At 39.8% G+C, this 27,456-nt stretch overlaps 1 protein-coding gene across 1 annotated transcript in view; it reads right to left on the bottom strand.

Moving 5' to 3' along the window:
* The window catches only part of CEP112 (centrosomal protein 112), a gene marked incomplete at its 3' end in the record, with an annotated part of 157,642 nt that overhangs the window by 65,186 nt on the left and 65,000 nt on the right, over positions 1 to 27,456 (bottom strand). The window contains exon 20 of the mRNA XM_080629631.1: positions 19,487 to 19,669. Coding sequence (XP_080485757.1) covers positions 19,487 to 19,669 — 183 coding nt within the window. The remainder of the gene's footprint in view (positions 1 to 19,486; positions 19,670 to 27,456) is intronic.

Genomic DNA, 27,456 nt, shown 5'->3' with positions numbered 1-27,456 from the left:
AGATAAATTAAATGGTGTGAAATGAAGTGAAAATGAGCAACAGTTCAAGGACCAACAGGTTGGTCTCACCTCCTCAGAGCCCTTCCAAAAAGCACAGGGCTGTGCAGGCTCTTCCAAAGGAAATCATGGAAGTGCAGAAGCTCTGCTAGCACCGCCATAATTATAAGTAATTCTGATCAGTAGTCTAGTACCTACTAGAAACACTTAAATATCAGCAAAGCTGAAACTTCAATACTCAGAGATGCATTTTATTGTATGCTTATGCAATATTTTGTCCATAGTTAAATGTTCCTATTCTTGAGGGAAAAAATTCTGTCCCTAACATTGGTGGTAATACACAACTTCTGAACTAGAACAGATCTTTATCCTCTACATAACTACACTGCAGTGATGGGATGAAGTTAGTAATACATGCATAAATCAAATGTTCAGAGTTTATAAATCAAGCTGTAGCATACTAGAATCATGGTATGGTTTGGGTTGGAAGGGATCTTAAAGATAGTCTAATTCCAAACACCCCTGCCATGGGCAGGGAATAACAGCAAGTTTAGGAATTCTTTCGTACTGCTACACACACTAACTTTGCCATATGTATTTCTGAAGGCTGAAAAGAAACACACAATACACAGGTATCAAAATGCAAGTTACACAGAAAAAACTGGCACATCCTTGTTCCTATATCTATGTCTACATGCCAGAAAGGGTTAGCAAATTTTCATGGTGTGCAGTACCATTAAGGAAAACAGAAATTTTGACCATTTTTTTCCACAAGAAGTGCACCAAAAGAGATCCAGACTTTCAAAGCAGCCAGTTAGCTGCTTAAATCCCAGTTAATGTAAAAGGCACTTAAGCTACAAACTGGGCTTTAAAAAAATGAAGGGGAGGAGAGAGGGGGAGAAAGAAAATCAGACATCCATGTGAACAGCTCCACAAAGAACTTCAAATTAACAGAGCTTATTTTGATTTCTTAATTTACATAAGTCCATTTGATTCCAATTTAGTTAACACCAGCTAGAAAGCAGAACTTCATATAGGTTGGTTATTGTCACGGCCTTCCTAATAAGATGACTTTTAGTCAGACAGAAGAACCTCAAGCTTACATGTGTAACTAAACAATACAGTGCACTGGAGAGTGAAAGGATGACTTGCCAAGTTGAAATGGAGATAAATGTAAATACATTTTCCATTTAACAGTTCTAAGACCTGTAAAAGACTTGGCCCTCTTGCCTGGAAGACAGATCCAGAGCAGTTTCTTATTACCTGATTTACTGTATTTGCTTTGAAATAGATTAGTGAGTCAAAAATTAAACCATCCAGCCTTCCTTCTCTCTATCTGATGAAAGAGATGTTTACAGCTGTAGTTTTCTTTGTACAAACAAAGTGATTTGAATTAGAATGCTAAGAAACCTACCTGGAAAGGACTAGGGGGAGGAGACATTTCCTTCTGTCTTTCCACTAAGAAATTCAATGGAGACATTCAACTGGCACCTAACAATCCAGATAACTGCATTAATAACAATCTACATAACTGCATTAATGGAACTTAAATACGATGGAGATAAGACAAAATCACCCATAAATGCCTGCTTAATACAGTGACTTTTGAAAGCAGAATACAAATAAAATATGGAGTGGCTAAATAAAAAGAAATAATAATCTATATCCAAAACCAGGTTTACTGTATCATAAAACCGTAACAACCTATCCCTAAATGATGATTGATGAAAATTGCAATGAATACATGTTTAGTCTTCCCTGCTTTCCTTTATGAAAATTTACCTTTATTTTCTGTATTTCAGGATATGAAATGAAAATATTCCTTTCGGATGAATGTTAAGATACATTCAGTTCTGAAATAACACTGGACCAAAGCTTGTTCTGAAAGTGAAGAAAAGCTACTGCTATTTAAGGAAGGACTTTCCTGCAATGGATTACAGAAATGGAGGCTAAAAGTCTCTGCAGTGGACTGGGAAGAAATACCCAACAATCTGAGAGCATTTCTGTGTCCAGCACCCCTAAATCAAAGCTTTTAAAAAACATTTGCATTTAAATTTTCCATGTATCAAATTTAAAAGCATTAACATTTCCTGAACAACATGTAATACCGATTTAAATACAGACATGATGTATTACAGATTTAAGGATTACTACAGACATTCATCTCTATGAGGCAGCAAAATTAAATGTTTTATAATTCCTAATTTGTCCCCAGAAGAGGTACAGGCTGTATTGTCTATGAGAAATGTCTTTGCCTGTCAACTAATGAAAAGTCTTCACTGTAAGTAGAATTGCTAAAACAACTGCACCAGAAAACCACCCAAAAAAGCATCACACACTTCATTTTTGGATGCATTTGTTTAATGCATCCAAATGACTCCTGATCAAGTCATCTGCCATGAGTATCTCCTCAATAGACAGTTGAGGGACTTAAGGAAGACCGAAGTTCATGATACTGCTCCAGCTCTGCCCTGACTGTTAATCAAGGTGAAATAGAGAGAATTTTTCAGAACTCCAGATAACCACAGGAAGCGAACTAAGGCATCTGATGCTGTTATTCTCTCTGCTGATGACTAAAGATGACTTAAATGCATTAGCGTGTGTGTACTGTTCTGCTCTACTAAAGAACCTAATACACTAGGAAACTCTCTCATTACTGACATCATGCTGCTACTTCAAAGATGACAGTTTTTAACCAAACACGAAGTCCTCATTCCCGGTCTCATGAATGGCACATGTGTGAGCAGAAATCCTGAAATCCAGCAGGTTCAGAAATAAAAATGGTGTCATTTGCAGGTTTAGACTTTAAAGAAATAATCACTTCCTAACTTTCAAAAGAAGCCTCATTTCTGCAAGGCAGGAACCATGGTTGCAGTATTTCTGTTAATAAATTAGTTGAGGTACATTGCTATATGTACATTAGCTGCTTACACAAAGAAGATGCAGAATTACACAGACATGCAACTTTTGACTTTCTCCTTTTTGAAATCAACTCCTAATTGGAAGAAGCATATTCTGTTTGACTACCTTTAGTATCAATCCCTATATCAAACCAGATAAATTAGTCACCTCCATCCAAGGATGAAAATCCTACAGAAGGAAGCCTTTAGCCTAACCTAGGTGTTAGGTTGGAAGCAAAGGCATCAGATTATGGCACCTATTGTCACACACATAGAGCTGACACCACTTCTAGTCTCCCTTTCTGCACCTTCATCCTCCAGTGCTGGTTGCACTATTCCCATCATCTTGACAGTGGCTCTTCCAAGTTCAGAGACCTTTTGGAAGCATCAAGCTCCACAGCTGCTAGTTTAAAAAGACAAGATCAATCAGAGGATGATCTGTACAAAATATATGAAAACTGTGTGCATAACATTTCTTTTCTTGGAATAGAGAGGGTTTTTTTTTTGGCTCAGTATATTCCTCTGGTACCTTTACATTGATCTCTGTCCTTTTCATCCTTCTTGGGTTTGTCCTTGAATGCAGTTGATGCCACTTCATTTTCTGAACGACAAATAGGCCACTGCATCCTGGGGCAGGAATTTCTTCAGATTTATGCAACTGTTTTGAATCTACTGTGTACTTTGAATAAATATTAATATATAGTTTAAATGTAAAATCTAAGCACACTAAACATGCAAATTTGATGAAATAAGAGTAAAATAAAATAACTCATTATATCCATTTATAGGGGTCCGGGTTTACATTTACTAATCACATCCTGCCAAAACAAACAAACAAACAAACAAACTCCCCCCCAGAAAATGCATTTGGAGATTAAGAGCAATGTCTTATCCCTAAACTGAATACTCTGGCAAGGAACAACAGTTGTGGGAAAGGTTTGAAGGAGAAACTGTTGACTAGAGGCAGAACACCAAGTGGAGCAGTCTCCTTTCTGTACAACAATGAAGCACAGTCTTTTCAGAGGACATAAATTATAGGACACAAAGTTTGAAATCTACTGCTTTTACTTCTGTGGCAAGCATTACTGTTTTGAAGGACACAATCTTACTGTGTAGAAGTAAGGACTCATGACTGTGTACCACATTTCTACTAACATGAATCACAAAGATCATGGAACTATTAGATTATTTCTTGCATACCGTGAGGCGGCATTTTTGACAAATGGCATCTGATGCCTTTTTGAGGCAGACTTCAGCTTTCTCCCTCTGCATGCCTAATTACAACAGTAACGAAAGCTATTGTTATAAAGGAATCGAAAGGCAGTCTCTGCTAAACCTCCTTGAAACTCATGCACTGAAAAACAAACATTGCCTTCCATATAAATGACTGCATTAGAAGCCATTATTGATTAATGCTGTGCATTTTCTCTCAGTCTCAGATGAAAAAGATGCCAAGGAAATGTTATCACAAGGGTTTGTTTGCAGAGCTTTAGAAATGATAGCAATCTACTAAGTATCCACCGCAATACTTGGGTAGCACAGGTAAGAATTAATTGGTACCTTCTCCCACCCCCCTCCGAATTTCAGATGCTGAAACTGTTTTTCCCTTTATTGAACCAGCTCGGCCTAGACTAGCTTGTCCCGCAGTGACATGTATATTGAATACAAATCAGACAGCAGAGCTTTAAACCTGTGTTGCAGCTCTCATTTCCAATTCGAGAACTGTACTATAATCATAAGCTTCTGGTGGATGAAAGGAAATCAGCTCTCTGAATATTAGCTAATGCCACATTTGCAAGTCCTGAAGAGATCTGTGCTGTTTAAAAAAAAAAAAATAGATCATTTCTCGTGAACCTATATATATGAATCGCTTTGTACTGCTCGACTGATAGAAGCGATGCCTGTGCTGGGATTAAACCCTTTTCATCATAAAACCTCATCTGGTTCGGAGTCCAAGTCCATCAAACCTTTTCCCTTTAAAGTCCCGCCTTTGATTCTACATCAATTTATTCAAACCGCAGCTGGGTGGCTGAAAACGAAAGGACAGCATCATTTAAACCAACCATGTTCCCAACTTGAAAGAAGGGCTATAATTAAAAAAATGGGCATAAAAGAATGGAAATGGGATAATATTTTTTAATGGTAGTTCAAAGGCCGACAGATGTCAGAGCCTTTGAAGATGTCAGTACACTGAGCAAGAAGTTGCCATTAAATAGTTTGCCTGAGAGGTGAAGCAGCTTTTTAATGACTGAAAAAGCCCTTGCAGACACATCCTTGTGTTTTTAATTTGTCAGAGTTTCTGCAGTATTTTCTGATTAATGACACATGATTATAACTGCATAGCATACATATTTTTATACTTTGTTAAATGAATACTTTACTCCATATTCCTTCAGTGCCAGATAAACACAGGAAAGCTTTACTAGAGTCCAAAACTATTCAGATTGCTCAAATATTTATGGTAATTTGAGGGGACTGGCCAGATACAGAGCTACTATGCTTGCTACCTTTTGTTCTTTAATGGTGCTATTACTACTGCCATCACAATGTGCATGCATTAAGGGAGCATGTGACCCAGTAATGTATTGTACCCTTCCTGTGCCCTAAACAATCAGAGCTTTCATAATCCACTGAGGAACAAGGTCATCACATCAAAATAATAGTTAGAAAAATTCCTCAACTGATCCTAAACAATACAAACAATGGTGGCCAATGTATTGTAAGAGGAAAATAACACTTCTCAGAAAAAAAAACCCCAACATATTGCTAGGAAACATCATGTTTTGAAGTAAAAACCACCAATATTTATAAATGCAAAGGAAGTTCCCATCATCACTCTGTTAAATGCAAATTTTTTCTATTTTCACCATGAATGGAAATTGTAGCATCCCCAAACCCTGAGACAATCTCTTTGCTCCCAGGAGTAAGCTCTCAGATCACTACAATAGTCTTTTTGAAAGTGGTTGTCAAGCTGAGCAGGTAGAGCACAGGGAAGCAGCCCAGCCCTGGGAGGGACATGAGAAGCAAGCACTGCATCCCTTGTGCTGCACCACACCTTGGAGAAGTCATTCATACAAACACACAGTCATTACAAGGGAATTTCATTAATGTACTGTTCTTTCTGCTCTTCCAACCTAGAGTCAGCTTGTTAATTGCATGATAAACGGAAATATGATGGTCCTGGCTATAACTTAACATGCAGAGATTGGAGATACCTTAACACAAAGCTCTGTGAAATCAGTTGCTGGTTTCCCTAGCTCATTTATATGATTTCATAATTATGAATACTTGGTTTGTTGCAATCTATATCTATCAGGAACCATATTCCCATGTAATAACCATGCTGCCTACCACCACCATCATGAACCTCCTCGAGGGAAGGAAGATAACTGTTGCATGCTCACTACTGCTCTGAAATTGCATGCATCTACTGCTGGAGATGAAGAAAGCTGTTAGCAACAGATGTCCTGCTATGCGTTCGCAGCACTGTATAGTTACCCAACTGCAAACGCAGGCACTGTAAATTTTGAAAAGGAACAGTCTATAGCTGCAGAGAAAAGAAATATAATTCTGAAATCCAATTCTCCCAAAGGTATTTATTGAATGGAAAGGGAATCCTGCTAGGAAAAAATACAACCATGTTAGGATTTCACTATAACAAACATGTAGAAGTGGAGTACTTTCAGTACAAACAGTTGTAAATCCAGTTTACAACTAACCTGCAGCTTTCCTTGCCAGGTTATTCTGAAGTTAACTTCAAAGATAGCTATATTTATAAAGCTATTCTACCATTCATCACTAGAACACTTGATTTTATCACATATCTCATGAAGACTTGAACCTTAGTCTATGAATGCTCCATTACCCACTCTCACCACTTTTCCTGGAAAACAAACCATGCGTGTGAGCAGCCAGGAAGCTGCTCAGCAGGATGGGGTGGAAGTGGCTGCAAGGAACAACCACTACAGTCAGGGTGTCAAACAAAGAAGCGAGATGAAGAGCTCACCCTCTTCCAACCGCATTGCAGGAGCTTGAAAGATCCTGGTTATGTGGAGTTCTCAGCGGGAGTGTTGAGACAGGGGTAAGCTTTGGATGAAATAAAGCAAGGGGAGCAAGCTCTGCCCATCTACTTCTTTTCAAATTGTTTCCGAAGAGAAAAAATTGACACAAAAATGTTGCTGCTGCTGTTGCACAGAGATCTAGTGCTTTCTGCTGATATTCAGTTATTTTAGCACTATGGTAAAATAGGAAAATAAAATTTTAAGCAGTTCTAATTTAGCTGAAATAAAACGGCAGGGAACAAAGAAAAGCTTGTGGGACTCTAAACTGCAGGACTTGCTACTGCATTTCAAGTTCACGTTACAAACTTAAGGCACATTACGCACAAAAGATGCATCAGACATGAATAAAGAGTGCAAGATTCTTCTAAAATATCAGACACTGAAAATAATGTTTTGCTGCGGAAACCCCATATAAGCATGTGAAGCTGAGCCATTCAGGTTCTATCCATTAGAGGGCAACAATACATACACACACATGTTCATACATATATACACATAAACACACACTGACTTTAGCAGGAAAACAAGTATCTTTTCTTTAATATTACCAGTGGTATATAGACAACTTGGGTCCTGTTTCATTCTCTTCCCCTCCACTCACCAACAACAGTATCCATCAGATCAAATGGTACAGTAACAAATTGTTCTTTAAATTTGCTTTTCTACAAGGAAATCAATAAAAAATATAGTTTTGGAAAGCTTAAAGTTAGTTGTTATTAAGCGTAGGTTGAATAGATGGAACAACCAGCATTTATATAAGCATGTAAATCATTATAGGGTTCCCAAACTTTGAACAGACAAAAATGTTCTTCCCGTGATGATCTCCCTCCTAAAGTCAAACACTCTTCCTTTTCTACTCAGTCACATAAGAAACCTCTGATAACAGCAGCAACTGCAGACATGGCACATATCCAATATACTTTAGATTCCTGTTAATGCTACAGACAAACCATGGAAAGGCATTTTCCCTGTGTCATTAGTAGAGCCACTTGAGGAAACCACCTCATGTGCTGCATTTTCTGCTTGCTTGCTCAAACCATGTCAACCTACTGATAAAACCTCATTGTGTACCACAGGTCCTCAACCTCCTGTTTGCTGCCCCCGCTTCTAATAGCCTGTAAACACATTTATGTTATGAGCTTATGTTATGGGATAGGAACTACATGTTACTCCATATTTTCACTAACTCAGTGTAGACTCAAACCCCTGAAAGAATTCCAGCAATACAAATAATTACTATCAGCTCCTAAACTACTGCTTGTCAACATCTTATTAGTTACAGGATTGTTGGAGTCCACAGTAATACACAGGCAGCTGTATCAGTGCCATAATGACCAGTAATTCCTATCAGCACCCAGACTACACTGATTTGTGCTGGGGGTTTATTTACTTACTTATTTTTAATTTTAAATACATTACTTGCAATGCTCAATCTGTATTTCATTAGAAATCATTCAGGTGATGATTTCAACTAACAACTAGTAGCTTGCATTGACTGTTGAATAAATATATATGTTATACTAGAGGTTTAATCGAGATCTGAATTCAACCTCGTAAGTTCCAAGATGAAGATGTAGGACAACACAGTGGCCATGTGTGCTACCCAGACAGCATGCACGTGCCCAGGACAGGGGGAAGCACCTCAAGCTCAGACATCCCCAATGATACCAAGCACAGCAAGACAAAACACAGATATTTTCCAATATTACAGCCTCCTCTGTGTTTGCAGCAGCTGCCTTTCCAAAACCCACTTTCCTCGCTACTTCTCTTTTCTAAACTCATTTTACAGATGCCAATACAGCAGAAAGCACAGACTACAAAAGAATTCAAGCTGTCAGAGACAACTTAAGAAGAATTGTATCACCCATGCGAGAGATGGGAGTTCACTCTTCGTGGGATTTGTCAGATCCGTTTCAAGTAAAAACACTGTGTCAGGGGTTTTTGTCTCTCTCATTCTTTATTTTCTTTTTCAAACTACATCCGTGCTGTTTTTATGAACTCTGAAGAGCAACTTTTAAACCTAAAAAATGGAATATTCACAATCAGGCCAAAAGTTTAGGGGCTGAATAGTTCAGAATAGTTGCAATAGTTCAGAAGGACTTTCATACATATGAATATAAATTATTGTTAGATACGTAATTGCAGTTTGAAAGATATTGTTTTTCTCCATTAAACAGAAATCTACAGCATCCTTGACATCGATTTCTGTCATTTTGTCATGATAAACATTCGGTACTAAGTACCTTCCACATCATGCACCCAGGCATGACTCCAATTAGTGCTGAATAGAAGACAAAATGTCAGCCTAATAAGCTTCAATTTGCAAAGGCTTTGAACATTTGATTATATCATCACTTTGCCAATCATTCCTTATACTTTGGCTTCTTTTTTTCCACATCACCTTCCTTGTCAAAAGAAAGTCTTTCAAATCTACAGAAACGGAGACAGGAACAATGTCAGTCATTGGTCTGACTGAGCTAAAAGATCCAAAACTGACTCCCCGATACATCAATAGAGAACTGTGATGTGCACAATATTCTCTCAAAGCTAATTTGCTGCCAACATGTAAAGTAATTGGGGGAAAAAAGTCGACTTTAAAGTCATACTGTGAAAAATACTTCTTCACATGAAATCCACACTAAAGACCTTGCATCACTGTCAGAGGCTGTGCCACTCCTTCAGAATGAAGAAACAGTATTTGTTCAAGTGAGATGACAATCATTTCTTCAAAGGTGACTGGACCAAAGAGCAGCTCTGCTGCCTGACTTCATATTGAAAAGACTCACTGTATAAAAACAATGTATTTTCTTTCTAATTTGTTTCTTTTAAAAAGTTTTCCAAGCAGAAAAAAAGACAAATTGCAAAAAAAGGTATATATGGATCTGTAAGCTTAAATGTATGAGGGTAGCACATGTCCAAAGCCTAGAGCTGGGGATACATGATGATCTCTCTACCTGGAATTTCCTCAAATGCAGAACCTAAAATCCCTGCTGTTATCTGGGTGTGACGGAAAACAGGAACACAAAATGGCAGCAGAAAAGACAAGCAGATAGTGAATCAGGATGGGAAATGCAGATGACCACGTGGACTCTCCAAGGCTCTGCAGGGCAGCCAGTGCTGCCTGAGAACCAAACAGAGCCCAGTTCTGAAGAGAGGACATAGGCGATGGTCTCTCTGAGCTGACTCTCTGGAGTAGCTGGAGCACAGCAGGGCTGACCAGACCAACAGGCTCCACCACCCAGGTCCAACAGTATTCCTTGCACTGAGCCGAGTTCTCCCATTTCTTTGGTTTGCATATCCCACCGAGCTCAGTCAGGGTTGCTTCACTGGCACATAGCTGTTACTCACTGCCCAGAACTGGCAGGAGACAAAACCCAGCCTAAACTGTGTATGGCATGCCGAGAGTTGGTGCTTTGATAGGGAAGGAGACCAAGCAGCATGGAAGGGGTGGATCTGGAACTGCCTCCAAGCCAAAGCACGGGGAGAGAGTTGGGAGCACACACCAAGCACAGCAGTGTGAGGAGCGGTGCTGAAAGAGAAGAGCATAGAACACTTGGCTACCTCTCCAGCTGATGGGTTAGCAAATTCCTAACATCTGAGGCAGAAAATGAGACCTCGAAGAGTTGCTACAGACACCAGGGCTGGGCCAGTGGGGAAACAGCTGCAGAGATGTTTAACAGTGAAGCACTCAGCCCAGTGTCTGTGCCAGTAACATCATCTTCAGATCCACAGAGAACCCATCAGGGGGTGTGTGGTTTTTTTCGTTTCATAGCTCTTGTCTATGAAAAGCAAAACCAGAGAAGCTTTCCGGTTTTCTTCCTGACTAAAGCAACATACGGAGGCGGAAGCAGTTCGTGGTGGGGTACCCAGGACAGTGCAGCACAACATAACCATCTCAGCTGCAATTTGTTACTGGTTTTCCACTTGAAGGTTTCTCTATAATACTTTAATGTGGGAGCATGCAGAGCTTTATGGATGGTCTCATATTTCTCAACTGACATATCTTCAGCCAAAGCATGTCAGCTACAGGAGAGGGCAAAGCTCTGCACTGGCTTTGTGATTTCTTCTTCCCCCATCACAAACCACATAAAAGAAAAATACAAATAAATTAGCTCTCCAAAATTGCTATTTATTACCTCATCATGAAATCGTCTACTGGACCCTGCAGTGGTATTGAGTAACATCATTACTGAAACCATAAAGAGGTTGTATTTATTACCTAAAATTGCGAAAATTAGCATCCATATGGATCTTATTGTTTTAAGACCAGTCATGCTGCCAAAACAAGTGGTGTTAACATTCCAAACTACAGATTGTCATAATTTCTCGTCCAGTGTTTCATTCTTTCATTTGGTATTTATAATACCTCTGAATTGAGGAACTGAATGGATCGTAAAATCTCTCCCATCAGATAAATCATTTAACAGCTAGACTACTGTTCAAATCCTGATTTATGGTGGCAGTGAGTGAATGGAACTAACATCTGCTAACCTAAGGAAGAGAGACTAAATTGATTTTGGATCATCTTTCTCTAGAAAAGGGACAAGAGAAAAAGCACACTCTAAAAAATTTAACTATTTAATCTGCAATACATAGCACGTTAGTAGGTAGTCACAGACAGGATATCCTAATCTCCATCCCTGGAAAAATGATGGAGCAAAACTCCATGAAATTAATTTCCAGGCACATGAGGAATAAAAGGGTCACTGGCAACGGCTAACCTGGATATACCATGGGCAAATCATGCTTGATCAAACTGACGGTCTTCTACAGTGAAATGAATGACTCTGTGGAAAGGGAACTGTCAACAACTTTCATCTTTATTTTGGCAAGGCTTTTGATACAGATTTTTATGGCATTTGTCACTTGATAGGACCTTCAAGAAGCTCAAACTCAGTTTATTCAGCCTGGAGAACAGAAAAATAAGGAAAAACCCACTTGCTGTCTTCAGCCAAGTGTAAAGGAATTGTAGAGAAGACAGAGGCAGACTTTTCTTGAAGGTGGCAGTGAAAGGATGAGAAGCTACAGATCCAAATAGTAACAACAGATGTTCCAACTGGAAATAAAGGAAAAGAAGTTTCACAATGGATTAGTAAAGCCCTGCAGTAGGTTGCTCAGGGAGGTTGTGAAATCTCCATCATTGCAGATTTCAGAACTCATTTGGACTTGGCCCTGAGCAGCATGATGTTGTTTTGAAGTTAGACCTGCTCTGAGCAGGAGGTTGGACACTGTGACCTCCAGAGGTCCTTCCAACCCAAAACATTTTATGATGCTGTGAAAAATCTTCAGTATGAATCCTGATCTCCCATTAGAGGATATCCCTTCAGCCATCCAGTGGAATATCTGAAATAGATATCACTGCTGTTTTCTAAATTGCTGTATTTGTTCTATGGACTAAGAGAAGTCAACTTCCTTCTACTCAACAACTCTTTCAAGCACACTACAATATGACACTATCTTATTCACAAAAGAACTAAAACCCATTAATAATGTTGTGAGGAAGCATTCCCTTCTCTGTACAGCAGACATTTACCAAACAAGTTTAGTTGTAACATTTGGAACAATCTAATATGAAAGAAACTCATTCAAAAGCAAAGATTTAGACTCTTACACCTGGAAGTTATATCAACAAACAACTTCAGAGTCTGGCTTTGCCACATTGAACTTCACACACAAGAGCTTATATTGTAAGTTGACCATTTCTACAGAGTAACACAGTATTTCTGCCTCTCTGCCTAAGGAATTATGTTACCCCATCTCAAATCCACAGTTACTATCACCTAGTTTGTGTTTACTGATGTACTTGATCATTTATTACTTCATTATTCCTTTATATCATTTTGATTTTAAAAATAATTTCACACCATGTATAGCTTACTGTCTGTTAGTGCTAATCATCCATTGCAGCCATCACACACAAACCCTATCTGCAAAGCCACACCTAGTGCATATGTTTAAACACTGGCATAAAGCTCCTTTACCCTGCTGATGAACAAGACTGATCTCATTTTTTTTCTCTCAGAGAAATTATTCTATATTTATTCTATTCAAGAAATAATCATTTTTTCCTAAACAGGGAGTACTGGCATAAAAGAAAATTACTGCCATATGATATACGCCCTGTCCCTGCACAAGTGAAATAATGTATTCCACCTTTTCAGCTGCCAATATTTAAAATTAAAACAAGTAATAATAGAAAAGTGTTGATTACAATGCAATAATAATTACCATATATTCAATTTCATATTATACAAACAGAAAGTCCATTTTGCTGAAAAGAACTCCATCTCAGAATCAGAGCTCCTGTTCTGTGATGAGCCAGTTTCTATGGCAACTGCCTTCTCTTTTACCTACACTGTAGACGGCACAAAATGTCAATTCTTTCCCAAGCTAACTTAACATTTTTAATCAGCAAATGATAATTTATGCACCATTATGTATGGCTTCCAAAAACATCTTTAGTAAATATTTCAAATGCTGAGCAGCCTGAAATATAAAAGGACAGAGTAGCAAGTAAAGTGCCACCTCCTGCACCTAATTCCTCACTAATTTCAGTCCTACCGTAAAAAGCAAGAGTCAAGGAAAAACGTGGAAGAGATCACAGATGATCAGCCAGTACAGCACAAAAGCACTTTGATGGTTCCATTAAGCAAGGAAGTGGCAGATGTTTATAGCTTGTTCAAGTCTTTTGAAAGGCAGCTCAAACAGAAGCAACAGCTTAGAAGTTGGGGACCAGAAGCAGAGTGGTTGATGTGAAACTACAAACATGGCAAGGTGGCTTCGTCAGGGTGGGAAGGGGAAGGTGCACACAAGGCCCAGACTCTTGCCTTGGTGGGGGTGCTTCTGAGCCTCAAATGTGTGCTTCAGCTTTAGAGCAAAAGTTCACTTTTTCCTCTAATCTCAAAGATTATTTGTGCTGCAGCCCAGATTCTTCCCACAGCTCCTCTGCATTTACACAAGTACAGCTTAAACCAGCTATGTTAACTACTTGAGCCCAGCACAGGATAGTATCTGAATACTTCCCCAGGAGACTGGTGCATTTGGCCCTTTTATTGAACACTCAGCCATACAGCAACACTATTAGTTAAAGCCCAGTTTGAACATTTGTATAAGACCCATCATGAGATCCTTGATTTTAGTACAGCTTCACCATCAGAAGAATCCATCCCAACCCTGAGTCAGCAGAATACAAATAACAACCAAGGAAAACCACGGAAGTGTTGCAACAAATATTTGGTACTTTAAATATTTTACATCAACAGTCAATGTTCATTTTCCTGGGTTGATTAGTGGCAATTTAAACATGCTGCAATATAGACAAAAGCTTTTGTTTAGGAAAAGCTAAAAGGGAACGGCTGTGTGTCTACAGAAGCCTGACTGTCAGCCCAACAGCCACTTTCCAAGTAAAATATAACAAACAAATATTTAGATTGCAAGTCCATGATTAAAATTGTCTGCAGAGCAAGGCTGTATAGCTAACAATACATTTCTTCTCATGCCAAAGACATTTTTCACTAAGAAAAGAAAAAGGAGTCAAAGGAAAAAAAGTGAGTCATAGAATCTATTTACTCAGGATTGTATACAGAAGTGACTTCGGTAGCACCACCAACATTTGAATGTTTCACAAGCTACATCTATCTGTACCCTCCAGACATGATTAGGCGAACTGCTTCCACTGACACCAGAATAACAACCCTGTGGAAACTGGTGTTTGGAGATACAGAACAATTACATGAAGCAGAAGAGTTCATCAGTGATTTATCTGTATGGTAACAATAGGATCTTTGAGATGAAAGTTTGAGAAAGTCTCCTATTGTGGAAGAAATGCTCCCCAAATCCTTCTGTATTAGTATTATAATACTGAAAAGTTAACTGCTACAGCAATATTTACACACAGACACATGTGTTGGGGTTTAGTTATCATTGAGAAACCATATAGTGTTTCTATTGATTTTTTCTGTATTTTGTCAATAGTTCATAAAGCTCTCCATCTCTCCATCAAACATATCAGCTAACACTTCAGGCTGACTATGTACAGGAAGGTAGATAAATCTGTTCCCCCCACTCTGTAGATACAGTAATTCTCTCTACATAACTATAAACATATACCAAGGATTTGTTGGAATGAAAATAACTATCATTGCTGGGATGAAATTAAAGACCATTACTGGGTTGGGTTTTTATTGTTAACAGGCTCAAAGAGCTCAGAATTAATTCAGACAAAACCAGGTGCAGAACACTAGTTGCGGAAAGATCACCATTTACAAGTGGGAAGAAGGAAATTTTCAAAGAGAAGACAGAAAGAAGTCAAAGAATTGCCTGTACATTGGACATCAGGGGAAGAGCGACTGAGTTCTGAGAAGGTAAAGCAAACTGGGACGGTAAAGGCCAAGAGGATTAGGGGAAATCCAAAAAGCAAAAGAGGAAAAAGGAAACAGATACTTCAGCCATGGAAAAATACCTCATTAACTCTTCTCACCACTTCCAGCCTGCTTCTTTTTGTAACAACCTCCATTCTCAATGTGTGTGTTCGCCTGAGTTCAGAACTGCTCAAGGTTCTCCTTTCCCCATGAATAATGGTTTATCAAAAGCCCTAAGACACCCCCAAAGAGCAGCGATCTTCTCTTCAAGAAGCCTCATTTCCCAGATCAGACATCAGTGACATATTCTGGCAAAACGTGCCTCAGCGTTTGCGCTACTCTTGACCCAATTACAAATGGATGAAAACATTGGACTTGCCAATTATCTCACAAGAGAACCTGGAAAGGGAATTCAGCTTCCTCACGGAAACTTTTCTCCTCTTGCTGTAGTGCCAAGTGCCACATTTGAAGTTGCAGGGGTGTATTTTTTCCCCTTCTTCTTGCCGGAAGGTCAACGTCAAAGAACAAGCACAAAAATGATCCAAATCCGTACAGCAGCTGGAACATGAAAATCTTTGAGCTGGTTGAGGGCACATGTCAGATGCTGGAGAGACAACGACATTCACATGACAAAGACAATGTAAGGGCACAACTGGTACCACAGCCCACCTGGCATTGGTTATTAGGATTTCCTAACCTCGCTATCTCATTTCATAGAAGCAAATTAGATGTGTTACTCTATGTAATCATAAGTCTTGCTTCAGAAAAAACACCAATTCACTAGCCAGGCTGGTTTTATTAAAACAAAAGAAGATCTCTGTTATCCAAGGAGTTCCCTGCTTTGTGAATTAACGTATAAACTGAAATTATTTAGGGATGTGGGGAATGAATGAGCAACCAAACTGCTCCTAAAGAAAATCCAGGTAACATAAAAATCTAAATTAAATAGAAGTAGTAATTCAAAGCTACCCTTCAAAAGAAAAAGAATTAGCTAATGTATTAGCTACTTTTTCAAGAATAACAATATTATGGCAGTTCATAGAAAACGTAGAGCATTTAAAAGACTACAAGAACACAGCATGGTATAAAAGCTTTTGTACTGCTTTGACTTTTATTGACCTACATGTCAATTTACTCCTCCCCAAGCATTATAACCCTAGGTGGAAAAAATCTAAGCAAGCCTCCAAGAAATGGAGAAATCCAAGAGCTAAAGTGGAATGAAATTGTTACCCAGAAATTCACCAGCAAAACAAAAGGTGACTCAAATCAAGTTCCTTTCCTGGAAATATATTATTGTATTTCAAAGAAGCAGTAACATTATTTTATATTTCATTAAAATCTGGCAATGCACTGAAATCCTAATTTTTATACTTTAGCTGTGATTAAAGCATTAATATATTCATATTTGAATAAAATCTACCCGTTTTGTATACTATCTTTTACAGTAGCTGAAGATCTATGTGCAAGTAGAGACCTTGGATAGGCAACATAAGAATAAATTAATCTTTTCAGTAACAGTGTAATAAATTGTTCTGCAATACTCAATCACAGCTGTCTTCAGGAATATACTAAGAAATATGTAATCTAAACATTCGCTACTCTTTCATATGCAAAAGGATTTAAGAAAGAATGAATACCTTTAATAACGGTGCTTTCACATCCTTCACTAAACATTGAACAAATAGGTCCTTCAAAACAAGCTGCTCTATGTGATTAACTCTAATTACTATTTAAATTTTTTTAAAAGCCCAGCAAATCTACTTTTCATTCAGCAAAGCAAAATGGCCTCTTCTCCTATTTCATCGCACCTCGACTGTCACATAGAGCAGTCCTAAAGAATATTGCTGCCAAACATGGTTCAAAATTAACAGGTTTTTCAAAGCCGTGTTTACATAAACTCATTAAATCACTGAAAGCTTTGTTAGAGACTGCCAAATGTTTCATAAAGGACATTGGCCATTAGCACATTTGATGGCCAAAAATGCTTCTTAGAGAATATATGCAAATATTTAAAAAAATTATTAAAAATACGTGCCATAATTCCATAACGAACACCAGTATGGTCTGTTGAGCTCACTGCAAGGACAAAGTGAATCCTAATACAAAGACTAGAGGAAGGAACGAAGAACAACTTATTTCCCCAAACGGAAAAAAATCTGCATCCTTGAAAGCTGATAAATTCTTACTAGAATTTAAATAAACAGCTCTTCTAATCAAAGACAACCGCGCTTCCCTCCCTGATTTACATGACATTCTCATGGCAGCAATGTTCAAGTGACTGTACAGGGATATTCAAAGAAAAGCCCTGTAAAAAGGCCAAAGTTTTTTGCTATTAAGACTATTAGGGTTCCCCTAATAGCTGCAATAGTTTCCAGCTTTGTATGTAGCACCTGTAGTAGCATTATACATCCCATTGCAAAGAGAAAGCACAATCAAACTTTGGGCTCCAACTTTTGCCAGAAATGACCCCCAACAGAATGAAATAGATACACTTACAAGACACCTCCCAGATTCTCTGTATTTGCTTAAGATAGTCTCTTTACCTTTGTATTCAGTGTTATGCAGAGCAATATGCAGAATGCTGGCGTGTAGACAGAATAATTCTGTATCATTTTAAACCAGGGTTTTTTTTAACTTGAGTGCCATGCAAACACAACATCAGGAATGTGGGCGAGAGGATGATACAACTTTGACAAGGCACTCTCAAAGAGCTCTATAGTTAAGATGCATCTATCTATGGGCCAAAGCAGAAAATGCAAGATAAAACCCTTTATCAATTTCAGTCTTTGTTCACTCTTACAATAAAGTGGAGAATAAAGGGCAAGGTTCACTTTTTCAGAAGCCACCTGAATATCTTCTTCGAAAGCATTCTCACAGAAGTATCTCTCATTTTCCTTGGAAAACCATAATGGTGGAAACGGAGAAATAAGTCCCCGCTCTGCAATGTATCCCTCATCCTCCCCCAACCAGCCATTTGTTTTCCAATAGACTTACTTAAGCCACACTTCGATAGTCTGAGTTATCCAAAGGTAAAAGAAAAAATTAAAGTTAATATTCAATTTCATTAAGCTACATTAAAGTTGCCAGTGAAAGACACAGCCCGCTAGTCTACAGGAAAGCAAAGTGAAAACGCCTCAATGTCAGAGTCATATATCTCATAGGGAAGGCGGTGGTGCGCGGAAAACATACATCGTTAAAGACGCCTTCCCAAAATGTCCAGTTTTGGGATAAAATAATCCGTGCATGATAAGTAATTCTAATGCTGATTAGTAAAGATTATTTTCTGAATACTCTTTCAACTACAAAATCACCTCCATTTTTTTTAAACATTGCCATTGCAGGCCTTTTTTATATAGACTCAGGAAAATACACCATGCCGTCTTCACAAAATACGTTGAAAAAAATGCTATCAGATGGGTTTTGAACTGAAAACTCATAAAGATCATTTTCCATGCTGACAGTGTGCATTTCATCCAGAAGTTTGAAGAGTCAAATGCTACCCCAGCTGGGGGTTATTCTGCCAAATGGCTTCCAACAGTGACCAGAGATGGAGGATGGGAGGGGTGCGTGTGTGTGTAGGAAAATAAACGTGATGGTGAGCAAGCCCAAAGCCACATCATCTTATCAAACACCCGACACACGGAGCCAAACACACAATGCAAATCTAGAATACCAAACTGAAACAAAAGGACATGAACAAAATGAAATAAAGGCATTTGTGAGTTACCTGCAGAGATATCAAAACAAAAAAAAAGCATCCGAATGAAGCAGATATAATTCACATGGATTTGTCCACGAAGGAGAAAAGGAGGGGGTGAGTGTGAGGGCTGGGGGGGGAGAAGAACAGATACCTTTTTTTCTTAAACAAATCCATCATGAAAGAAAATGAGACAAGATTATAAATAGGCCGAGTTATAGCGCACCATGGGATTTTTAATCTGGCTACCTGTGGTTTTTGCAGTTAAAGCCCCTATTCAGCAGTGGGAAAGGAGGGGGGAAAGCGGAAAAAAAAAAAAAAGAAGGAAAAAGAAAAAAACTAAACCACATCTATGTGCCAGTTTCGCAAATGCTCACCCAGGGTGCAGCACCAACAATGCTGCCAACGGGAACCACTAATTATCAGCATTTCCTAATAAGCGGCCGCCTTTCAAGCATTATTGATCATTACCTGCCCGTCTCGCTTCCTGCATTCTTGAGTTTTACTCTCGTGCTCTGCCATGGCAGCGCGAAGCTGCTTCTCCAGTTTCTCGATTTCCCGTTCGTGGTCTCGGACCAGGCAGTCCTTCTCTGCGTTGTGCTGCTGGAATAGGTGCGTCTTCTCCTGTTCATGCTCCAGCTTCAGCTCCACTATCTGATTGGACAGTGAGGAGTACAGTTCATCAATAGAACATCCTTGTCGTCATGACAACTCGTCTACAGCTTAATTTCCCCCTTAATTTCATCAAGTTGGCAATTTTATTTTTACGTCACTATTACCTCACCTTTTAAAAAGCCACCGCTAGCGTGACAGGATTCCTCCAGACAATCCCAACAATGGAGACAACCGAGCAAATCCAGCGCATCCTTTAACCAATGTGTTAGTACAAATGTCGGAGCGGACAAAAAGAGAAAAGATAGGGGGGGAAAAAAAAAATGGCATTGTCGCTTTCTGTGCACAGTCCCCCCGGATCCTGCTGCTCATCAGCAGAGCTGAGGGTCCTAAATGGTTAATAGGCAGCCTGCTCTCCCCTTCGCTTAAGTATACACACACAACCCCCCACCCCAGCAATTAAACCTTTTAAAGATTTCTTTATGATTTCCAAAGCCAGCGCTCTTCCCGTCAATACTCAACGCTGTCGTATATAGAGTTGTAGTTCTTTAAAATAAATAAATAATAAAGAAGGGGAAAATTATAAAAAACAAAGCTCTATTATCCCGTTGTCAGCTACGCTATCCCAACATAAACAGATGTATGTGTTCCAGAAGGGCACCTGCTGTGCCGCAAGCTTGCGCCATGATTTCATAAGAAGTCCCTCTATTCTCAGGATCCTTTCCCAGTCCGCACCACACTGGATGCTGTGACCTTGGCCAGTCTTAGCCTCTCCCCGCTAGACTGAATGGCAGCCCGAGACCAAGGGCCTGGTTGCCGCAGCTTTGATACTAATCCTCCCCGCCTGCGCACAATGGCACCCTACCTGGCCTGCACACTGGAGCAGCCAGGCTGCCTTTGAAGCAGGTGATGAATAGGGACGGCAGGAAGCCGCTTCCCCACTGAACTCCGGGCCACACAGCTGCTAAGAACAGTCACTTGGATTTTTCTTCAGTTTTGGTGGATTTCAGAAAGGGGGGGAAGTATAAAAAAAAATAAACGCTGTTATCATGAATATGGTGGGGTACTTTCAGCATGAGAAAAAAAAAAAAGGGAATGGGAGGAGGCGGCTGTGTGCGCGCCGAGAGCGCCCCGGCACCTTATCTTAAAGCTGTAGCATTCAATTCTGGGATAATATTAGCTGTTTGTGTGGTTTCAAACCTTAAACCTGAAAGCCAAATGAAACAAAAAAAAGATAAATGCATTTTCTCAAACTACAGATGAGCATATTCAGGGTTTAAAAGTAAAATATATCACCCATGCTGTGGCTGGGAGCATCTTCCAAGGACGGAGCGAGTAGAACAGATGTAATATTCTACGGTTTAACGTATCTACATTATTTAATATTACTAAAGAGCTCATCAACAGATGTCTGAAGTCCCCAAAGGCGTCAGCCCCCCAGGAGGCACACATTATCTATGCTGGGCCTGGAATCCTTACAAGAAGTTCTTTATGTCAAAGGTTTTGCCCAAAGTTGGTGTACAAACCAATACAAAACTGGTTTCTTTTCAGATGCCAGCAGTGTCCTTAGTGCGCCTAAATGAAAGGCTTCTTACCCCTAAAATAATTGTATAGGCTTTGCCTGAGTTACAGGAAAAAATGTTGTGGATGACTTTCTGGCAAAGAACGGCCATGTACCCAGATCAGCAAGTGGAGTTCAACAAGAACCAAGGAACAACAAAAGGTAAAGGAGGATGGGAGCGAGGCACTGGAAGTGAGAATCCCAGCAAGATAAGAAGGAGCTGGAATTTACTGAGTTGCTAAATTGAGGACTGTTGGAAAACTTTGAAGGTCAGGTTCTCACACCTGTGCTTAACCAATTATATGTTAGTTGTTAAGGGCCTCAAAGATACGTATCCAATCATAATGGGCCAAGTTAGTGCAAACAACTTTAAGAAATAGTATATAAAGAGTTAGTTTTCTATAATAAATGGCTTTGTCTGATCACATTGATCTCCAACTGAGTCCATTCCGCGACAAAATGTCTAGTGTTTTTTCATAAATCAGACCTCGTTAAAGAAGATTCAACAAGAAGGGAGGTCTTTCTGTTCAAAGCTTACTTAATTACTGTATTTTCAGCTGGTTGTGCCCTATAAGGTCTGGGGTAAGACACTTTGTTGTGGGAACTCCAGTTTTTGAGGTTTCCACTTTTTAAACTGAAGACAAGAAACAGCAGCAGGCAGGGAACACATGCCCAAACGGAGGAAGGGAGAGAACTTACTCTTCAACCAGTTGCACTGGACGCAACTACCATCAGTTTACCCAACCAAAGAGGTTACAGGTTTTTTTGATAAACTCTTCACAGTATTTATATTATAGAGACAACATTTCTGAAGTTAAGAGGTGGAAAGAGCTAAAAGGGACTGGTCCTTCTGCATGCAGGCAGCGTGTCTCCCAGTCTGCCCCATGGGAAGAGAAAGGATGGTGGTGTGAAGGGCGTTTTATAACAGGAAAATCAGTTGAAGGATAAAACCCCTTATCACTTGATGCAAAGTACTCCCCATGTTGGTTTTAGATGTTACAGACAGGGAATAGAGATGGAGAGAAGGATGGAGACCACAGCATTTTCTTCCCTCAAAGACTAGAAAACCCATCTTTGCTAATGAGTATTAACAAGTACTCCACATTTGCAACCAACAAAACATCCTTTCCTGTAAAAATAACTTGAAGTGACTGAGTAGCTGTTGGACTGCACTGGTGAGCACCCACTGAACCTCCTGTTCTCCACAGAACTGCTGCCAAGCTCTATGGTTTCTCTTCCACTCCCTCTCTCATTCTTGTATTGTTGGTGGTGTATTTTTTAAAGGAAAAAATTAATGTATACTAACAAAAGGAAATAATAAACCCATGATGGTTTTCAGCAACAGGAAGCTGCATGGAAATTATACTAATTCTTCATAAATCATTATGGGTTCTGTCTCCAATTTGGGATAGATAGTGTCTTTATGAATGAGATAACAAAACCATGTCCTTCGGGTTGAGATCTTTCTGCATCTACCCTTAGGCACTTAACACTTCATCAAGTGACATTAAAATGTCTGCTCAACTCCAGCATATAAGCATCTAGAAGGCAGACAGTTTTAGGTGCTATACATTGCAGCCATGCAAGCAACACAATATTCACAATGGGAATTAGAGGTGATGCTGAAAAGAAACATTCATTAAATAATAGTGTGTGCCCCATTACCACAATCAGATCATCTTCCTTGTGGCTTAGATGTTCCCTCGTTTTGCCCTCCCAAAGATGAAAATCTCTTATTCTCTTCTCTGTGCATCTGTTCCTATCTCCTGTCATGGCCTGGGCGCTAAAACAAGCAGGACTGAGCTGACATATCTGTTCTTACCCTGGAACACTTATTACCAAGTAACACGATATTTTAAAAATATGATCACCTCTTACATGAATTCTTCATTTTTTAATTCTTTCTGCACCAGCATGATAAAACCTTATTCAAGGCAACAGTCAACAGCCCATTTACTAAGCCACCACCAGAACTACACCATTTAGTTTTACATTTCTGCTTTTGACTGAAATGTAGCAATATTTCCTTACTCTTGCAGAGGAAAAAAACCCCAGAACTTTAAAAGATTACAAAATTTGTCACAAAAAAGGCCAAAAAATATTAATTCATGACAGTCTTCTGCTATTCACTCACATAAATACGCACAAACTGCCAAAAAGATCTGGCAGTGTGGTTCATGCCCATCTTACACAGGACACCAACATCCACAGCTGTTGATGAATGATGGGCTTCTAATGCTGGCAGACCTAATGGCACCCAAATGTGGAGATGCTTTAGCACAACTTGTTAACACAAGGGACAACCTAATAAAGAACTAAAGCAAAATCAAGCTGCTGTTAGTGCTTGTTCACTTTGTACATCAGAAGAGCAAAGCTCTACAGTAAATAGCCTGCTGGTTGCAGAAGATATTTTCAGAAGCCAAATACTTGTAATATAATCAACATCAGCAAAAGCCTTTTTAAAGTCCCTCATACAGACAAGACCTTCTACTACCCAGTTTGCGCTTTTACATCACACATTAATTTTAGGCTTTTCAATTTTAGAACAATTTTGACTTGTTCTTAAGAATAAGCATGCCTTTGAAATTCCTTTTATAGTCCCCAAAGGAGGGAAAGGAAATTAGTCAGCTCACTGCCTCTTTGAAAAATGTAACTGCTACAAAAAATATTTGACACCAAAGTATGAAAATTCATGTAAATTTATGTCCCCAATTCCAGAAATATTGTAAGTAACACCTATATAAAATATGGGTTTGCATGGCAGGATGATTTTATGCGCGCTATTTTGGCATGAGTGAACTTCTGAGGGCAGGAGAAGCCACCAGAAAGTTATACATGTCAGTTCTTTAACTGAACACACTCAGTACAGCACATCTATTTTTCAGTGATTCTACTTTACAAGCATTTAAGAGCGTAAATCAGGTGTCTTCATTATCATTACTCTGTTCAAAACCAGCCCTAACCTCTGCCCAGCACAGCACACAACACATGAGCTATCCCCACACAACAACTCTGGTAAAATCTAGCATTTTCTGTCTCCTAAGCCTATAAATAAATGTGCATGTTTCATGAGGATATGGGGATTACCCATCTCCACAAATACACTGCTTCTAGAAGTAATCTGATATAACAGGCTGGAGGATCGAGTATTAATCATGCTGGGCTCTGGCTTAGCATAACTTTGGGCAGAAAAGAGGAATCTTCACTGCAAGCAGGGAGTGTACCAGAACTATTTTGCAGCAGAAAAATTAAATGGATTTTAAAAGTACACTTCTTTTGAGATTTTGCTATAATTTGGAACTCAAAGTACTCCCAAGATACAAGGGTTGTAATAAGCTGAGGGCAAATGGGACAGTGGAAAATATATCAATGCAGAACCACATATTACAACTGAAGTAGCAAATACATCTAGGGTAATGTACATGCATAGCAAATGCATTTTACTTTCTACCTCATTGCAGGCTGCAATAATTTAACGGGCATGACTGTGTTTCCTGTTATACTTCACCTTATAATCAACCACTAATAACTCTATTTCAACTGCAAAGTAAGAACTGCAAGAAATTCTCCAAAAGAGATGAGCTGGTCTTTAACCAAACCGCAGCCTGATTTATTCTCCCTTCTACTACAACATACCTGCATGGTCTCCTTGCACATATAAAATGATATACCTGAGCTGTACATTTTTACTTAGAAAAGCATTTCAGAACTGTAATGTTTTTAAAGCATGGGCAGCACAAACCTCACCTCAGTCCTCCTATCTTCCTGCCAGGAGTAAATTCGTGTTTAAATCAACAGTGTATTGGAAATGAAGCTGCATCTGGGTGATTAAATCATGCTTAGCACCATGATCACCATCAGCAGGTCCCACTCCCCTCCCTCCCCAGCCATGCTCCAGTAAACCCAATGTGCCCTGCAAACAGAAATATTTCTTTCAAACTAATATATTTTGAGTCACTGCAAATCCCTGTTTGTAGCAGGCTCGGGTACACAATTTACTGTACACAGTCTTTGTTTAGGGATTCAGAGTTTATCCAAGGACCTCCTTCAAACACTGAGAACCGACTTCAGAGGTGCTAGCAGCCTGACTTGCCATTTACTGCAGGCACCAATTTATGTTCCTGGAATCATCTTCTCCTCTCTCTCCTCCCCCCCAAAGTTGATTCTGTTGACTATACAGGGAGCTCAGGCTTTTAACTCTGAATCACACACATGTTAGATGCCTGCAGGAGACAGTGTAAATACCCGTCTGTCTCGTTAACGATTCTGTAAACAGCAATGGTACAGAGCGATTTGCACCCACTCTTTACTTGCAGGTTAAATTCATATCCTTTTCCCATTTGTGAGTTTTACCTCTATCATCAAGGGAAAAGTTGATATTGGTGACTGGAGAAACTATTCCTCAGATATTCAGCACGAATGGCATTCATCTGCATGCTAGGATGGTTCAAAGGAAACATTTATGCACCCTAGATTAATTTATTAAGTGAAATTTATGCAGCTTGTTGCTGATGACATGAAAAATTTAGAGCCTCTGCTAACGTGCTCATTTGGCCTCCATGCAAGAGCAGGCTGGATTTCAATTAGACTATAGGCAAAGAGGAGAGGAACAATGCTTTCGACAAAGACTCTCCTTAGAACCAAACTAGCGTATTAAAAATGGATAATATATAAGGTAATATACCAAATAACAACAGGACTATAAACTCACCATGTCCAGTGTAGAAGTATCATTTCATCCTTCCTTAGAAAGGCAGAGTGGCCTTGGTTAAAGCAGGAGGTACTGAGGAACTCTGGCTCCCGAGAAGCCAAGCTCATGCTCAATGGACCCTTCAGCCCACACCAAGCCTCTGACTGATCCCTTCTGCAAGACTTGCCTCTCCAGTGCTCCTGATCCATGAGCCCAAATGATATTTCCAGCCTAAATAGCTCCAGGCTCCACTGCAATGGCTTTTCACAGCTTCTCAAATTCTTTACATGAACAGAACTTATTTTTCCCTTAGGAGCTTCCTTTCCAGGTCCCATCCCCAGTCACAGCAGTTTCTTGGTTTTTAACACTTAATCCCCACATATGTTGTTATTTCCCCCGTTTTCCCACCAGGTCACAGGCTCACCACTCTCTCGTAGAATCACAGAATCAACCAGGTTGGAAAAACCCTTCAAGCTCATCCAGTCCAACCGCTCTTCAGCACTGCCGAGGCCACCACTGACCCATGGCACTGAGGCCGTCTCCAAGGTGTGTGAACACTTGCAGGGACGATGACTCCAGCCCTGCCCTGGGCAGCCTGTTCCAATGCCTGAGCACCCTTTGGGGAAGGAATTGTTCCTCAGCTCCATCTAAACCTGCCCTGGTGCAGCTTGAGGCCGGTTCCGATTGTCCTATCACTTGTTCACTAGGAGACAAGACTGACCCCGCCTCACTGCATCCTCCTGTCAGGCAGTTGTAGGGAGCGACAAGGTCTCCCCTGAGCCTTCCCTTCTCCAGACTGAGCCCCCTAGGTCCTTCAGCCATTCCCCATCACACTGTGCTCCAGGCCCGGCACCAGCTCCACTACCTTCTCCGGCCCCACTCCAGCACCTCGATGTCTCTCTTGTCGTGAGGGGCGCAGAAATGGCGCCTGAGGGGGCAACAAAATGGCGGCCGTCAGATGAGGGGGTAAATACCACCCCCGTGGGGGGGGGGGCACATATACTGACTGCTGTGGCTCCCGTTCCGGTCCCAGTGAGGCTCTTCAGAACACTCAGCTGCTGAACTCCTGTACATCTGAATTAAACACTATTTGTTACCTAAATACCCTTGAGTAAATCCTCAAGGCAAATAATACCCGGGTCAAAAATGCCGTTAACACCTCCAGCATTTCATGGAACCATCACCTCAGTCATAACCAATAGCAAAACATCATCACAGACTTGATCATCCAAACACGGGAGACATCTCTTGGCACGAAGCTAAACAGCTAAAAGTTAGGAGAGATGCCCAACCATTAAATGTTAATCTAAATAACACTTCAGCACATGAGATTGTGCTTGGACCCTTAATATTAAAAGGTGCCGCTAGCACTGCGAGAGATGTTTGGTTTTAAATAATAAGTCAGCATAAAAACAATGGTTGTGATTACAACATTCATATTTTTCATATTTTACTTGAGAGAACTTCACTCTTTTCTTTAAATTAACCCCATTAAAAAGTTATAAAACACATAGAAAGATCTAAAGAATATTCTTCCTCTCCTCTCAATAGTATTTTCCTCTGCTCCAGCACCCTGCT

Source organism: Psittacula echo, assembly GCF_963264785.1.
Source record: "Psittacula echo genome assembly, chromosome: 14".
NCBI classification, from domain to species: Eukaryota; Metazoa; Chordata; class Aves; order Psittaciformes; family Psittacidae; genus Psittacula; species Psittacula echo.
Note: the sequence above shows the minus strand (reverse complement) of the source record. Positions and strands in the feature narration are given on the sequence as shown.